Source organism: Erinaceus europaeus, chromosome 2 (genome assembly GCF_950295315.1).
Source record: "Erinaceus europaeus chromosome 2, mEriEur2.1, whole genome shotgun sequence".
NCBI lineage: Eukaryota > Metazoa > Chordata > Mammalia > Eulipotyphla > Erinaceidae > Erinaceus > Erinaceus europaeus.
This window is the reverse complement of record NC_080163.1, coordinates 152,078,626-152,094,530: the sequence shown is the minus strand read 5'-3', so window position 1 is coordinate 152,094,530 and position 15,905 is coordinate 152,078,626. Positions and strand designations below refer to the sequence as shown.

Genomic DNA, 15,905 nt, shown 5'->3' with positions numbered 1-15,905 from the left:
CTCATAATATCAAATAGAGACAGAGAAAGAGGGAATTAAAGAGAGGGGGAGAGAGAAGAAAACATAGCACAATCTTAGCAGTTGATCCCACTTCCTGGCGCTGTGCATGGTGCTCCCTTGTGGTACCAGGGGCTCAAACTCAGGTTCTTACATACAGTAAAGAGTACACTCTACCAGAGAAGTTACTTCCCAGCCCTGTTTTCATGTCTTTTATAGCTTCTGGAGGCAGCCTGCATTTTTGAGCTCAGAGATCTGTATCACCTGGACTTTGGCTCCTATTTTTCATCTCTGGCTCTGAGTCTCAGCCCTATAGCACCACCTGTCTTAAAATGATCTTGTGACTAATTACCAAGGGCCCATCCAAGTCCCTTTTAAAACATAAATATTTATTTATTAGTGAGAGAGAAAGAGAGAGAGAGAGACAGAACACCAGAGGATCACTCTGGCTCATGTGATGGCAGGAACTGAACTCAGGGCCTCACGCTTCTAAGTCCAGCACTTTAGCCACTGTGCCATCTCCTGGACTACATTAAGATCTTTAGCACAAACACAGTTTATTAGTTTCTTTTTTATACCAGACAGGATCATACATTTACAGGTTTCAGGAAATTATGATATGGTCATTTGTAGGGGTTTTATTTTGCCTACCGAAGGTCTTGTTCAGTAAATGAATCAGTAAATGAATGGGTCAATGTATACATATATAGTTTCTTAAGGGGATGAGGTACAGATCAAACCCAGGGCTTTCTACACATGAAATATATGCTCAGGGGCAAGGTGGTGGTGCACCTGGACGAGCGCACACATTACCGTGTAAAAGGACCTAGGTTCAAGCCCCTGGCTCCCACCTGCAGGAGGAGAAGCTTTATCAGTGGTGAAACAAGTACTAGAGGTGTCTCTTTGTATCTCTCTCTCTCTTTTTCTTTTTTAATATTTATTTATTTATTCATTCCCTTTTGTTGCCCTTATTGTTTTATGGTTGTAGTTATTATTATTGTCATCGTTGTTGGATAGGACAGAGAGAAATGGAAAGAGGAGGGGAAGACAGAGAGGGGGAGAGAAAGATAGACACCTGCAGACCTGCTTCACCGCCTGTGAAGTGACTCCCCTGCAGGTGGGGAGCTGGGGGCTCAAAGTGGGATCCTTATGCCGGTCCTTAAGCTTTGCGCAACCAGCACTTAACCCACTACGCTACCACCCAACTCCCCGTATCTCTCCCTGTTTCCCCTTCTCTCTTAATTTCTCTCTGTCCTATCAAAAAAAAGAAAGAAAGAAAAATAAGTAAAAAGGAAAAACTGGTTGCCAGGAGAAGTGGATCCATTTAGCAGGCCCTGAGCCCTAGCAATAACACTAGTAGCAAAAAATTAATTAACTAATTAGTTAATTAATTAATAGAAACCACTGAGCTACATCCCCAGTGGCAATGGGTTGCTTTACACATGGAGTCCTGAGCCCTGAATTCCAGGCCTGGCTCAGCCACTATTTGGCTGTGTGGGTTTAGCAAGGCCTCCTTTTCTATGAGGTCCAGTCTCTTCCTTTCCTGAGCCACACTCTGAGCCCCCGCCATGTCCCCAGGCTCTGTCTAGCTTTCTGTGAACCTAGAGCCTGGCTTCTGGGAAACAGGCTGAGGCAGAGGAATCTGACAGCATTTGGTCAAGGACACAGTCCAGATCACTCCAGAAAACTCTGAGGTTCAGAGGGAGTCTGCTTACCTAGAAGGTGACATTTTAAATGATTCCTGACATGCGAGTAGGAGTTTATGTTGTAGAGAAGTAGAAAGGGCATGTGTGGCCAGGGACAGGCCATAGACATCTTTGAGGAACTGTGAAGAGCATGGTGTGGTTCCTCAAGGAACAGGATTCGTGGGAGGAGGGAGGTACGTCTGGAAAAGAGGTCTTGAAGGTCACCATCAAGACCCTTGGACTCTGTCCTGGCATTAGTAGGAAGCCACAGTGGGGTCCAGACATGAGAGAAGCATGTGCAGCTTTGAATGTGAGTTACTCTGGCTGCTGTAGTATGTATGTAGTCAGGGAGGGGGTGAGCGGACAGTATCCAAGCCTGAGTTAAAGGTAACAGGGACTGGGTAGGGACAGTCAAATGAAAAGAGACAGATGCTAGAGATTAAAGAAGTAGAAGCGTGGTCCTGGAGGTGGCACAGTGGATAAGGCATTGGACTCTCAAGCATGAGGTCCTGAATTCGATCCCTGGCAACACATGTGCCAGAGTGATGTCTGGTTCTTTCTCTCTCTCCTCCTATCTTTTTCATTAATAAATAAATAAATAAAATCTTAAAAAAACAATAAATTTATATATATAAAAAAAGAAGTAGAAGCAAGGTCCTGTGAAGTCACTCACTTGCTTATTGTAGGGTTTTATTATGTGCCTGACACACCCTTGAACCCAGGCCCCACTACATTGAAGGAAACTTCTCTTTCACTTACTCTCTGCCTCTGCCTCTCTCTGTATCTCTGTAGAAAAAGAAGGAGAAGAAAGAGAAGGAGAAGAAGGAGAAGAAGGCTGGGGAGACAGCATAATGGTTATGCAAAAAGGCTTTCATGTCCGAGGTACCAAAAGTCCTAGATTCAATTCCCAGAATCATCATAAGTTAGAGCTGAGCAGTGTTCTAGTAAAATTATATATGTGTGTGTGTGTGTATATATGAATATAAATTGGTGGGGCTTGGTGTTTGTGTCCATCAAGAGCTACAAAGAGCTTCCATCTTTTTTTTTTTTTTTTTTTTCAAATTAGGATTATCACTAGGGCTCAGCGCTTACATGATGACTCCACTGCTCCTCGTGGTGGCCTTTTTTTCTTACAGAGACAAAGGGAACCAGAAGAGAGAGAAGCAGAGAAAGGGATATCTGATCACTCATGAAGTTTCTCCCCCTGCAGGAGGGACCAGGTCCTCACACATGTGTGCTCTAAGGAGTATGCCCACCACCTGTCCCCCTCCCCCCCAGTTTCCATCTTGCTTTCCTTTTTTTCCATTTCTGATGATTGAGTAGATAAGCAAGAGCTCAGAGACTTCTGGGTAAGAAGGCAAGATGAATGTTCTTTGTAGCTGTTGATGCACATGAGCTGGGCCAAGGTGGAACTCTGTGAGCAGTCCCAGCAGACACTGGTGATGGGGCGGGGAGATTCACCCATCAGATCTGAGACCTTACCTTTTTTTTTAAAAAAAAAAATTATTATCTTTATTTATTTATTGGATAGAGACGGCCAAAAACTGAGAGGGGAGGGGGTGATAGAGACAGAGAGATACCCACAGCACTACACCATTCGCAAAGCTTCCCCCCTACAGGTGGGGACCGGGGGGCTCCAACCTGGGTCCTTGTGTATTGTAACATGTGCACTCAACCAGGTGCACCACCACCTGGCCCCGAGACCTTACCTTCTTTGAGGAGGGGCCAGTGATGAAGACTTGTCAGAATCTAAGATGGGCCTCAGATCTGGGTGAGGACTCGGGGCTTTTTTCCTCCCATCCACATCCTCACTTGAACTGTGAACAACCACTGAGGTGACTAGTTTGGCCTGTGAAACCATCTCTGTGATTTTTAAGTTGAGGGAACGGAGTCCTAGAGCCACCCAGTGACAGGACCTGGATGGGTCACACAATCAGGCAACCCTGGGGAACCCAGACCTCCAAGAAGCCCAGCTCAAGGGGGATTTTACAAGTCTCTTGAGACCCAGAAAAGAGACGGGGGGGGGTCCCCTCTGAGCGGTTCCTAAACATAGAGAATTTCCTCCCACTTCGAGGAAGTGGGAGTTGTGCCGTCACAGTATGAATGTCATAGGTTCTGGGTTCACCGGTGACTAAGTGGCTAAGACTATGTGTAGCAAGCCTTTAAATACCAGTTCACTCTGTCCTCTGGCTACTGTGGACACCAGAGCCGGACGGCCGGGGCACAGCATGGCCCACCTGCAGGCCCCACTCCTGGCTGCCTTCCTCCTCCTGACTGTGATACTCCAAGCCACTGAGGCAGGTAGGCTGGGGAAAGGGAGGACTCTCTACAAAGGTCACAGTCAGACACTGGGGTAGCTTCCTCAGGTGAGGACTGAGAATAGAAGACCCCTGTCATTACCTGGTTCTCTGGCTCATCACACAGCTTCACTAAGCCTCAGTTTACATCTTTATTTTATTTTACTTCTTAGATAGACACATAGTGGGAAGCTGTTCTTGTTCTCCCATCACCCCATCTTTGCTTCAGAGACTGCTTCTCTTCCAACACTGGCTTCGCAGCTTCCCTCCCCTCTTCCAACATAACTCCCCAGCACTATTCTTCATGAGGGCGTGGGGGAGGGGAGCCAGCCTGGATTTGGTGCCAGGCAGCTATAAATGATAATTGCTCATGGTTGGTGAATTTTCTGAGAATTCTTCCTGCTCCAAAGTCAGTACTCTCCTTTGTTTTCTTTCTCTCTCACCAAGGTTATTGTTGGTGCTTGGTGACCACTATTCTGCATAGTCACTTTTTATTCTGTTTTGTCTCCTTCTTCTCTTCCTCCTTCCATTTTTTTCCTCTCATTTAGATAGAGGGTAAGAGAGAGGGAGAGAGAGAGAGGGAGGAAAGACACTTGTAGCACCGTTCCAACTTTAGAGAAGCATTCTTCCTTCAGTTGGGTACCAGGAATTTGAACCCAGGTCCTCCCTCGAATATGGAGACAAGTGTGCTCTACTGGGTGAGCCACTGCCTGGCCTGGAGTCATTACTGTTCTTATCCCTTCTGTCATGAGAGAAACTGAGTAGGGACTGGGCGGTGGTACACCTGGTTGAGCACACATTACCATGTGCAAGGACCTGTATTCAAGCCCTCCTTCCCCCTCCCCATCCCCACTTACAGTGGGAAAGCTTCATGAGTGGTGAAGCTGCTGCAGGTGTCTCTTTCTCTCCCTCTTTCTCCCCCTTCCCTCTTAATTTCTCTCTGTCTCTATCCAATAAATAAAAATAACATTTTTTTTTTAAAAGGAGAGGAACCAAGTCTCCGAGGTATTGAATGACATACAATCTGGGGTGAGGACCTGAGACTCAGGGCAGAGTGGGATTCAGGCTGGGATCTGTGCAACTGGACTCTGCCCAAGTCCATGTCTGGAGCTGTGCCCTGTAACTCAGGGTAAGCTCTATCCTTCCCTGAACCTCTGTGTTGCTACTTGTACAGCAAGGGCATCAGAGTGCGTGGGAGGAGCCAAAACCCACTTCTTCAGTCACTGGGGCATCTTGGCCAAGTGTGCCTCTAATTCAGCAGGAGACAGTTGTGACGCTGCTGGTGTCTGGACCCCACCTTGAAGCACAAGGTTTTGAGGCAGGATTCCATTTAGCGTCTCTAGGTCACCTCTAGTAGCTTCAAGCAGCCTTTGGGGTTCAGTCCCACTCCCTTCAGTTGAACTTCATAGAGGGTAGACATCAGGCTTTTCAAAGGCTTCTGAGAGGCAGGACTTTGAGGGCCCAGGATCCTCTAGGCACCAGCCTTTCACCTGAGAACAAAAAAGCTCGGGTCAGGGCTGATGAAATAGCTCACTTGGATAGTGCACTGCTTTGCCATGAGCAAGACCCAGGTTCAAGCACTTCCTCCACATCAGTGAAGGAAGGCTTGTTGCTGTGATCCCTTTCACACTCTGCCTCTATCTAAAAAAGAAGAAGAAGAAGAAAGAGGAGGAGGAGGAGAAGGAGAAGAAGAGGAAAAATGAAAAGCTGGGGGGTAGGGGAGATAACATAATAGTTATAAAAAGACTTTTTTTGGGGGCAGGGTGCTGACGGTAACACACAGGGTTAAGCACACATAGTACAAAGCCAAGGACCCGCTCAAGGACCCCAGTTTGAGCCCCCGGCTCCCCACCTGCAGGGGGGTTACTTCACAAGGGGTGAAGCAGGTCTGCAGGTGTGTCTCTTTCTCTCCCCTCTCTATCTTCCCCATGTCTCTCCATTTCTCTCTGTCCTATTCAATAAAATAGAAAAATGGCCACTAGGAGTGGTGGATTCGTAGTGCTGGCTCCAAACCCCAGCTCTAACCCTGGAGGCAAAAAAAAAAAAAAAAAGAAAAAAAAAGAAAAAAGAAAGAAGAAAAAACTTTGGTGGGCTAGGCCATGGCACACCCAGTTAAGCACCCATAGTACTAAGCACAAGGATCTGTTCAAGGACCCAGTTTTGAGACACCCCTGCCACTCCCCACCTGTGGCTCTCTCCCTATCTCCCCCTCCTCTCTCAATCTCTCTTTGTCCTATGCATAATTAAAAAAAAACAAACTTTTATGCCTGAGGCTCCAAAATCTCAAGTTCAATTCCCTGCACCACCATAAGCAAGAGCTGAGCAGTAGTATGGCTTAAAACAAATAAAACAAATTTAATTTAAAAAAGCAGAAAGGTTGGGTCAGAGATGGGTGTCTTGGGGTGACCTCCTGGTGACCTCCTGGTGCAGCAGCCGGTGGATCTCTGAGCAACATTCCACCCCCGCCCCCCCCCCACCCCCCAGGCCCCTTCGGCGCCAACGTGGAGGACAGTGTCTGCTGCCGCGACTACATCCGCCGTCCTCTGCACCATCGCCTGGTGAAGAATTTCTTCTGGACCTCTAACTCTTGCCGGAGACCTGGGGTGGTGTGAGTAGAAGGACGGGGTACAGGTGGGTGGGGCGGGCCGGTTATGAGAGGCATGCGTGGGGCCCTGGATGCCTGCACGGACCCCTTTCAGCCTAGGCTCCCACATACCAAGAAAAGAAATCATGTGACTATTTAACAAACAAGACCAGGCATTTCGCATGTGCCAGGTGGCGCTCGGCCAGGTCTGAGGCGGCGGAGCTGAGGCACAGGATGCAGGGGTGAAGGGGCAGGCAGGCCAGGACTCCACCTGCAGGGCCAGGGTGTGGGCAGTGTGCTTAGCCCCCCTGAGTAGCAGCGCTGGCCCCCAGCAGAAGCTCCTTGGCCACCCCCAATGCCCCGGGAGTTGTTTGAGACAAGCTGGTGTTTTTTTTGTTTTTTTTTTTTAGTATTTATTTATTTATTCCCTTTTGTTGCCCTTGTTGTTTTATTGTTGTAGTTATTATTGTTGTTGTTATTGATGTTGTTGTTGGATAGGACAGAGAGAAATGAAGAGAGGAGGGGGAAATAAAGAGGGGGAGAGAAAGACACCTGCAGACCTGCTTCACCACCTGTGAAGCGACTCCCCAGCAGGTGGGGAGCCGGGGTGAGACAACCTCTTCTTACAGAAGAATGGCACCAAGAGTTCACCCTAACAGAGTGCTTCCACCCAGCCAGGCACTCTGAATCACTGTCAGGTTGTTTAAGCTTCCCACCAGCCTACAAGGAGGGGCAGCTATTTCCATGTTGCGGGAGAAACAGGCTCAGTCAGGGCGAGTAACTTGCCCTAGGGTGCCCAGGCTGGGACTGGGTTTCCTGGGCCCCTGCTCTGCTTCTTTCCTGAACTGCTGTTTCTCCTTGTCCTTGTCTTCATCGTCTTTCTCCTTCTCCTCCTCTTCTTCCTCCTTCTCCTCTTTCTCTTCATCTTCTCCCTCCTTCTCCTCTTTCTTTTTCATCCTCCTCTTTCTCTTCCTCCTCTCCTCTTTCTATTTCATTCTCCTCTTTCTCTTCCTATTTATTTATTTACTTATTGTTGTCATTGGGGCTTCTCTACTTCTGCCTGACTTTTTCAGATAGAGAGAGACAGAGAGAGGGAGAGACAGTATAGCACCAAAGCTCCCCCCAGTGCCTTACTACTCCCATATGGTATAGGGACTCAAATCTGGGTCATGCGCATGGCAGAATAAGTACCCTCCTGGGTGAGCTTTTCCCTGTTTGAGAAATGCTGGCTCTGCCTCCTTCAGACTAGGTCAAAGGTCCATCTACTCTGTCAGCCACAAGGAGGTGGACTTGTGGAGCCATGATTCCCTTTGGGGCTCCACCACCTTCTCTATTGCTTCCTCCTCATGCGTCCTTTCAGCATGAAAAACATCCAATGGTGAAAAACAAAGAAGGTAGAAGAGGGGTAGGGACTGGAGAGATAGTTCATGGGGTAAAGTACCTGCCTTACTGTGGGCGAGATCCAGGTTTGAGCCCTGGCAATGGAGAAAGCTTTGGTGCTGCGGTTCTATCTGTGTATGTCCATAAGTCTGTCTGTCTGTGTATCTATCTATCTGTCTGAATAAAGTGACCCTGAGTGGTGAAACCTTGCATGGGCAAGACCTTGGTTCCACCACCACCACCACCATGAACAACAACAAAAATGGCAGAAGCAGGAAGCCCTTCCGGGGTTCATGTCTTCAACTCTGAGCCCCATTTCCAACCTGAGTATAATGGGGCCAATCACCTTTATTTATTTTTATTCACCAGACTTGCAGAGGGTGTTTTCTAGAGCAAGCCTAACCAGTTCCTTTCCCTCTCTGGGTCTCCCTCAATTATAGGACAAGTAGAATTAGGGGCTTTATCCTGGCTTCTTCTAAACCCTACAAGGCTGGACCCCGAGCATCACTCATTTTACAGATTTGCAGTTGAGGGGAGTAAAGGAGCTTGCTAAGTGGTGCTGAGCTAGAATTATAACCTGAATAAGCTGGCTTCAGAATTCAGGCCAATTGTCTCACCTCCAAGGCAGTGGCATCAGTAATGAATGTGAGATTCTCAAGCATATTCTGTTCCCTGGCCTGACCTTCCTCCCCAGGCTGTGGTGCTAAGAAATGCCTGTATCAGCAGGTGGTCCGTACATGTTGTCCACTCTATTTTTTAAAGATTTATTTATTTTTAATGTTTTTATTGTCTTTACTTACTGGATAGAGACAGCCAGAAATTGAGAAGGAAGGAGGACATAGAGAGAGAGAGCGAGAGAGAGAGAGAGCGAGAGAGAGAGAGAGAGAGAGAGAGAGAGGGAGTTGGGTGATAGCACGAAGCTCAAGGACCGGCGTAAGGATCCCGGTTTGAGCCCCTGGCTCCCCACCTGTAGAGAAGTCACTTCACAGGTGGTGAAGCAGGTCTGCAAGTGTCTATCTTTCTCTCTCCCTCTCTGTCTTCCCCTCCTCTCTCCATTTCTCTCTGTTCTATCTAACAACGACGACAACAATAATAACTACAACAACAACAAAAAAATAAAGACAACAAAAGGGAAAATAAATAAATTTAAAAATTTAAAAAAGAGAGAGAGAGACCTGTAGACCTGCTTTACTACTGTGGAGGCTTTCCTCCTGCAGGTGGGGACCAGGGACTCAAACCTGAATCCTTATGCATGGTAACATGTGCCTTCAGCCAGGTGTGCCACCATCTGGCCCCCTCCACTCTAACTTTTCAAACTTTATTTATTTATTTATTTATTTATTTATTTATTTATTTATTTGACAGGACAGAGAGAAGTTGGGGGAGGGGCTTGTAGCATTGCTTCACTGCTGCTGAAACTTTCCCCTAGCAGGTGAGAACTGGGGGCTTGAACCTAGGTCCTTGTGCATGGTAATATGTACACTTAAGGGAGTTGGGCGATGGCGCAGTGGGTTAAGCGCACGTGGTGCAAAGTGCAAGGACCGGCACAAGGATCCCAGTTCGGGCCCCCAGCTCCCCACCTGCAGGGGAGTCGCTTCACAAGTCATGAAGCAGGTCTGCAGGTGTCTGTCTTTCTCTCCCCCCTCTGTCTTCCCCTCCTCTCTCCATTTCTCTCTGTCCTATCCAGCAACAACAATATCAGTAATAACCACAACAATGTTAAACAACAAGGGCAACGAAAAAGGGAAAATAAATAAATAAATATTTTAAAAATATATATGTACACTTAACCAGGTGTGGCACCACCTGCCCCCCCATGGTGTCCACTCTAGACAGCAAACCCTCTGCAGGCAGCCAGTGCCTCATAAATGCTAAGCATCCCTACTTAGCAAATCTCTGAAGACAGCTAGCTGCTCACCAACTCCCAGGGCAGAGGAGTAAGAGGCCCGCTGTAAGCACACACCACCACATTGTCCTTCTGGCTTCTTTTCCTTCTAGCTTGCTCACCTACAGGAACCTGGAGATATGTGCTGACCCCAGCAAGCCCTGGGTAGAGCGGATTCTTCAGAGGCTGAGATAATGAGGAAGGATCATGACTTGATGAAGGTGGCTGTGGCTCCTCCAGGAAGCTTCACGAAAGAAACTCTACCTGCCTTCCCTACAGCTGCTCCCCCAAAAGCCTGTGCTGTATCCGGGTGTCCACCTCCACCCAGCCTCTGTACTGGCATGCTCACCCCTTCAGCCCATCCTCTCCCCAACCACAGCCAGAAGCTCCACAGTCCTGCTCAAAATCCCTCCATGGCTCCCCACTGCCCTAGACTGAGGTCAGAACTCCTGAACCCGGTGACCCCACCCTCTGACTCTAACCCTGGCCCTCTTCCAGCATCCAGCCTCAGTTCCCTTTCTACATATGAGATCCTAGTACTCTATTCCCCAAACCCCTGCCATACTGTCCCCCTTTTGGTTGATTTTTTTTTTCTTCTTCAGTTTTTCCTAAATTGTTCCTGATACTTAGGATGTGCCTCTGGTCTTCTGCACTTGTCTCGCCTCATCAGTCTCCCAAAGTATCACTCAGCCTCAGTAGCCAGTAATGGAGCTTCATTGAGTCTGGAACCTCAGAGCCTTAGGCATGACAGTCTTTTTGCATAACCATTATTCTCTCTCTCTCTTACCACCCTTGGGCCTCTCTTAACAGTCCTGCTCATAGTCTGCCCAAGAATTCTTGTGATCTGGAGACTTGTCCTCTGGTCCTGCTGGCTAGATGAAGTTCACAGCTGGGCCGTCTTGTCTTTTGATTTCTGGCACAGAGCAAGCACAGGACTTGGTTTGGAATCAGGGACTGCAAAGGAGCACAGAGTGAATCCATATTTCCCCACCCCCTTCAGTGAACCTCTCTCTCACACCCTAGGGGCTCTCCCAGTTCAATATGGAGACTTGAGATCATTAAGAGAGGAGGTGGCTGGGTCCATTGTGAAACTCTAAATTTGCCCAGACCAATCTTTTTCTTCCATTTTACCTACATGTGGGATCTTTTGACTCTTCTTGTTTCCCTTAGATGTTGTTTTCCTTCTGGGGCTTGGCACCTGTATGACAAATCCATTGCTCCCAGAGGCCATTTCTTTCCCTTTTCCCCTCTTTCTTTCTCCTCCTCTTTTTTTTTTTTAAAGAGACAGAAAGAAATCGAGAGGGGAGGGGGAAGTAGAGAGGGAGAGAGAAAAAGAGAGAGGCCTTCAGCACTGCTTCACTTCCTGTGAAGTTTCCCCTTGCAGATGGGGGCAGGGAGCTTGAACTCAGGTCCTTAAACATTGTAATGTGTGCACTCTACTGAGTGTGCTACTGACCACTCCTCCCTTATAGACTCTTACTGCTCCTCCAATTCCTGTGTTCAAGTTTGACCCCTTCAGAGTCCCTCACTAGTTCTCCCTCATCCCCCTCCCCTTTTATTTTTTGCCTCCAGGGTTATCGGTGTCTGCACTACAAATCCACTGTTCCTGGCAGCCATTTTTTTTTCCATTTTATTGACTAGGACAGAGAGAAGTTGAGAGAGGAGGGAGAGGTCGAGAGGGAGAGAGACAGATAGACAGATAGACACCTGCAGCCCTGTTTCACCACTTTGAAGTGATCCCCTTGCAGAGATCGAATTGGGATCCTTGCGCTTTGCACAATGTGCACTTAACCCAGAGCATCACCACCCGGCTCCCCCATTCCTTCCCCAAATTTATGCTATGGTGTGAATGAGGGCCCTTGGCTTGATAATATAAGCTCTAGTCGTATGTGCATATAGGAAGAGGCAAAGGGTAAAGAGAGGAACAACAAGAAATGTGTGAAAATAAAATAAAATAAAGAACTGTGTGGAAAGGAACCTGGCTGAGTTTGCTTGGCACTGGGAGTGGTGTGTGAGGCAGTTAAGTGACAGAGCCTTGATAGATATTGCCTGACAAGGGTCAGGCTAAGGAAGGGGGTTTGGGGATTCTCTATGTCTTCTTAGAGATAATAGTTTCCAGGGAAAGGAAATAAGCTTTCTCTGCATGTTTTTTTTTATTATTATTTTTAATTTCTTTATTGGAGAATTAATGTTTTACATTCGACAGTAAATACAATAGTTTGTACAGGCATAACATTTCCCAGTTTTCCATATAACAATACCACCCCCACTAGGTCCTCTGTCATTCTTTTTGGACCTGTATTCTCCCCACCAACCCCAGAGTCTTTTACTTTGGTGCAACATGCCAATTCCAGTTCAGGTTCTACTTGTGTTTTCTCTTCTTCTATTCTTGTTTTTTTTTTTTTTTTTTTTTTTTACCTTTCTGGGGGAGACTGACACAGCTCAGCAGGGTGGCTTTTATGGCATGGCCTCCAAGAGGATCTAATACCACCTTCCAGGGCTGTCACAGGTTTAGATCCAATGCCTGAGAAATGACTTTGTTGGCTATGAAGGTCCGTGCACCCCAGGGCTTGCATCCCCCACTGAAGTTCAGGGTCATCTGCCTGCCTCAGGCACTAGAGTGTTAGTTTGCCCACACATGGGTCTTCCTCAAGGGTCCTGGCTCCCCCTTCTTCTCCTGTGTTGCCCTTGCCCTATAGCCTTTTGGAAAATAAAGTGTGTCCACAGAGTGTCTGCTTTGTTCTTTGGCATTTGCTGTCCCTATGAAGTGGGGCAGGGGAGGCATAGCCTCCATCTCCCAGCCAGGAAGTTCTCCCTTCATATCGACACAGGAGCTGGCTTACCCCAGGTCACCCTGTGAGGGGTTGCTCCCAGTGCAAGGGATGCTGAGGAGGAGCATCTAGTTCATTTGCTGCTGAGCTTCTCTGGGCTCCTTTCCTTAATACTACAGGGCCTGCTTATTATTTATTTATTTATTTATTTATTTATTTATTTATTTTAGTTTCTGGGCACAGTTCCCCTGCCAAAACAACAACAAAAGGATTCTGTTTGCCCTGGGATCTCTTCTTTATTTTCTCGGTGTAAACAAATTGTGTGGATATAAAAATGGGACAGTTGTGGGAAACTATAGCAATTCTTTTTTAGTATAAATTTATTTTTTGTTTAAGAAAGGATAAATTAACAAAACTATAGGATAAGAGAGGTACAACTCCACACAATTCCCACCACCCAATCTCCATATCCCCTCCCCTCCCCTGATAGCTTTCCCATTCTATATCTCTCTGGGAGCATGGACCCAGGGTCATTGTGGGTTGCAGAAGGTAGAAGGTCTGGCTTCTGTAATTGCTTCCCCGCTGAACATGGGTGTTGACTGGTCGGTCCATACTCCCAGTCTGCCTCTCTCTTTCCCTAGCAGGGTGGGTCTCTGGGGAAGCGGAGCTCCAGGACACATTGGTGGGGTCTTCAGTCCAGGGAAGCCTGGCGGGCATCCTGATGGCATCTGGAACCTGGTGGCTGAAAAGAGAGTTAACATACAAAGCCAAACAAATTGTTGAGCAAACTATAGCAATTCTTAAAAGAGAGAGACAGAGAGAGACAGAGAGAGAGAGAGAAAGAACATAGAATGTTAACCAATGAGGGCCTGGAGGTAGTTCAACAGTTTATAACACAGACTGAGCACGGGGCAGTAGCACAGCGGGGTAAGCACAGGTGGCACAAAGCACAAGGACCAGTGGCATAAGGATCCCGCTTCAAGCCCGGCTCCCCACCTGCAAGGGGGGGGGGTCGCTTCATAGGCAGTGAAGCAGGTCTGCAGGTGTCTATCTTTCTCTCCTCCTCTCTGTCTTCCCCTCCTTTCTCCATTTCACTCTGTCCTATCCAACAACAATGACATCAATAACAACAACAATAATAACTATAACAATAAAACAACAAGGACAACAAAAGGGAATAAATAAATAAATATTTTTTTAAAAAAAAATAAACCACAGATTCTGCATGCCAGGTTCAAATCTGGACACAGCCATAAGCCAGAGCTGAGCAGTGCTCTGGTGTCTCTTTCATAAAAATAAATAAATCTTTTAAACATAATTATCATATGATCCAGTAATCCAATTCCTAAGAATATACTCCAAAGAATGGAGAGCTCAGGTAGATATTTGCTTAGCCACATTCATTGCATTGTTCCATACCTTAGCCAGAAGGTGAAAACATCTAAAATATCCACTAAGGATAAATGAATAAATGAACATGGTACATCCATACAGTGGCATTATCATTAGGCCTTAACAGGGAATAAAAATTGGGCCAGGAAGATAGCGTACTGACTATACAAAAGACTTTCATACCTGGGGCTCCAAGGCCCCAGGTTCAATCCCCAGCACCAGAATAAGCCAGAACAGGGTTCTGGTAGTAAGTAAATAAATAGGGACACAATAATTTCCATCATTCCTCAGGGAGTCAAAGCCACAGAAAAGTAGGCTGGTGGTTTCCAGGGATTGTGAAGAAAAGGAAGCAGGGAATGATTGTTTACTGGGCTCCAAGTTTCAGTTTCACAAAGTGAAAATGTCCTGGGGTTGGAGGGTAGTGCTGGTTGCACAGCAATGTGAATGTGTGTGGTGCCACTGACTTGTGCCCTTGAAAACAGTGACGATCATGAAGTTTCCTTCTTATGCTTTCCCATTATAGGAAGGACCCTGCCAGGCAGGTGTGTGCACAAGTGATGCTGAGGGTGTGAGCAGCCCTCCCTTTTGGCTAGAGAAGGCAAGCTGAGCAGAGCTAGGTGGGCAGGGGAATTAGGAAAGGCTATCCCACAGGGGACCTGACTATGATTACCCCGCCTCTTCTACTATTTTGGGACCAACAAGAAATTCCCTGGGCTTCTCACTGCTTTGTCTGTTCTGTTCCCTGGCTGGGGAAGTCCCAAATGTCCCACAAGAATGGCACTGATGGCTTCCTCTCTGGGCACCCAGGAGCACTCAGAGTGTGCAGAAGGTTTCAACAATAAACGCCTTACCTAGAGCTCACTCTTGACACCTGTCTCCAATTCCTTTGCAGGTGGATCTAGCTACAGCCTCCCATCTGAACCTTCCTTAAAATTAATGGCATCAGGCTACTTCCTAGCACCTTCTTAAGTCCTGGGTTTTCTACCTTGGCGAGGTTACCCCTCAGCCTGGAATGATCTGTCAAAATCTCACCTATCTGGGAGCCAGGTAGTGGCACACACATTACAGTGTGCAAGGACCCAGGCTCAAACCCCTGGTACCCACCTGCAAAGGAGGAAGCTTCATGAGCAGTGAAGCAGTGCTGCAGGGCTCTCTCTATCCAATAAAAACGAAAAACAAAAACAACAAAAAAAGGCTGATGAGATCAGTGGATTACTAGTCTGGCACTAAGCCCCAGCTATAACCCTGGTGGCAAGTGTGTGTGTGTGTGTGTGTGTGTGTGTGTGTGTGTGTGTGTGTGTGTGTGTGTGTATTTAGTCTCACCTGTCTGTGAGATTAAACCTATTATACTTGCAAATCACAAAGGCAATACAGAGAAATCTAGTGGGTGGTGATCCATTAAGAGCAACAGGACAGCCTGCCCTTTGTAGCAGATGGGTTATCAAAAAATATACACAGTCATAACTCATAAGTAATTTTGCCAAGAATAAGCAGCTACACTCTAATCAAGACTTTAGATCTGACTTTCAGTTTACAGGAAATCCAAAGACTAGGGGGACAAATGAGATGACATCACAAGTAAACTATTTAATAAACCCAGAAGAAACAACAGTATGTTAGTAAATGGCTTTAACCCTTCAGAGAGTCATGGTTGTGAAAAAATGTGCAGAAGGTCTATTGTAGACTAAGAAGAAATAACCACAGGTCATGCAGGAACTTCAACTTGATTCTGGCTTAAAAATTGAAAGAGAAGGGTGACCTGGGAGGTGGCGAAGTGGATAAAATATTGAACCCTTCAGTATGAAGTCACAAGTTCAATCTCCAGCATCACATGTGGCAAGGTGATGCTCTGGATCTCTCTCTCTCTCCTCTCCACCTTTTACTCATAAGTAAATAAATCTCAAATAAAATAAA

General features: G+C 46.8%; 1 protein-coding gene across 1 annotated transcript; it reads left to right on the top strand.

The window, feature by feature from the left end:
- The first annotated feature begins 3,871 nt into the window (after window positions 1-3,871).
- On the top strand, window positions 3,872-11,386 carry CCL22 (C-C motif chemokine ligand 22). The gene is made up of 3 exons (XM_007520133.3): window positions 3,872-3,983; window positions 6,464-6,587; window positions 9,942-11,386. Exons 1-3 carry the CDS (start codon window positions 3,911-3,913, stop codon window positions 10,021-10,023), a joined length of 279 nt encoding a protein of 92 aa, XP_007520195.1. The 5' UTR covers window positions 3,872-3,910; the 3' UTR covers window positions 10,024-11,386.
- The last annotated feature ends 4,519 nt before the right edge of the window (window positions 11,387-15,905 follow it).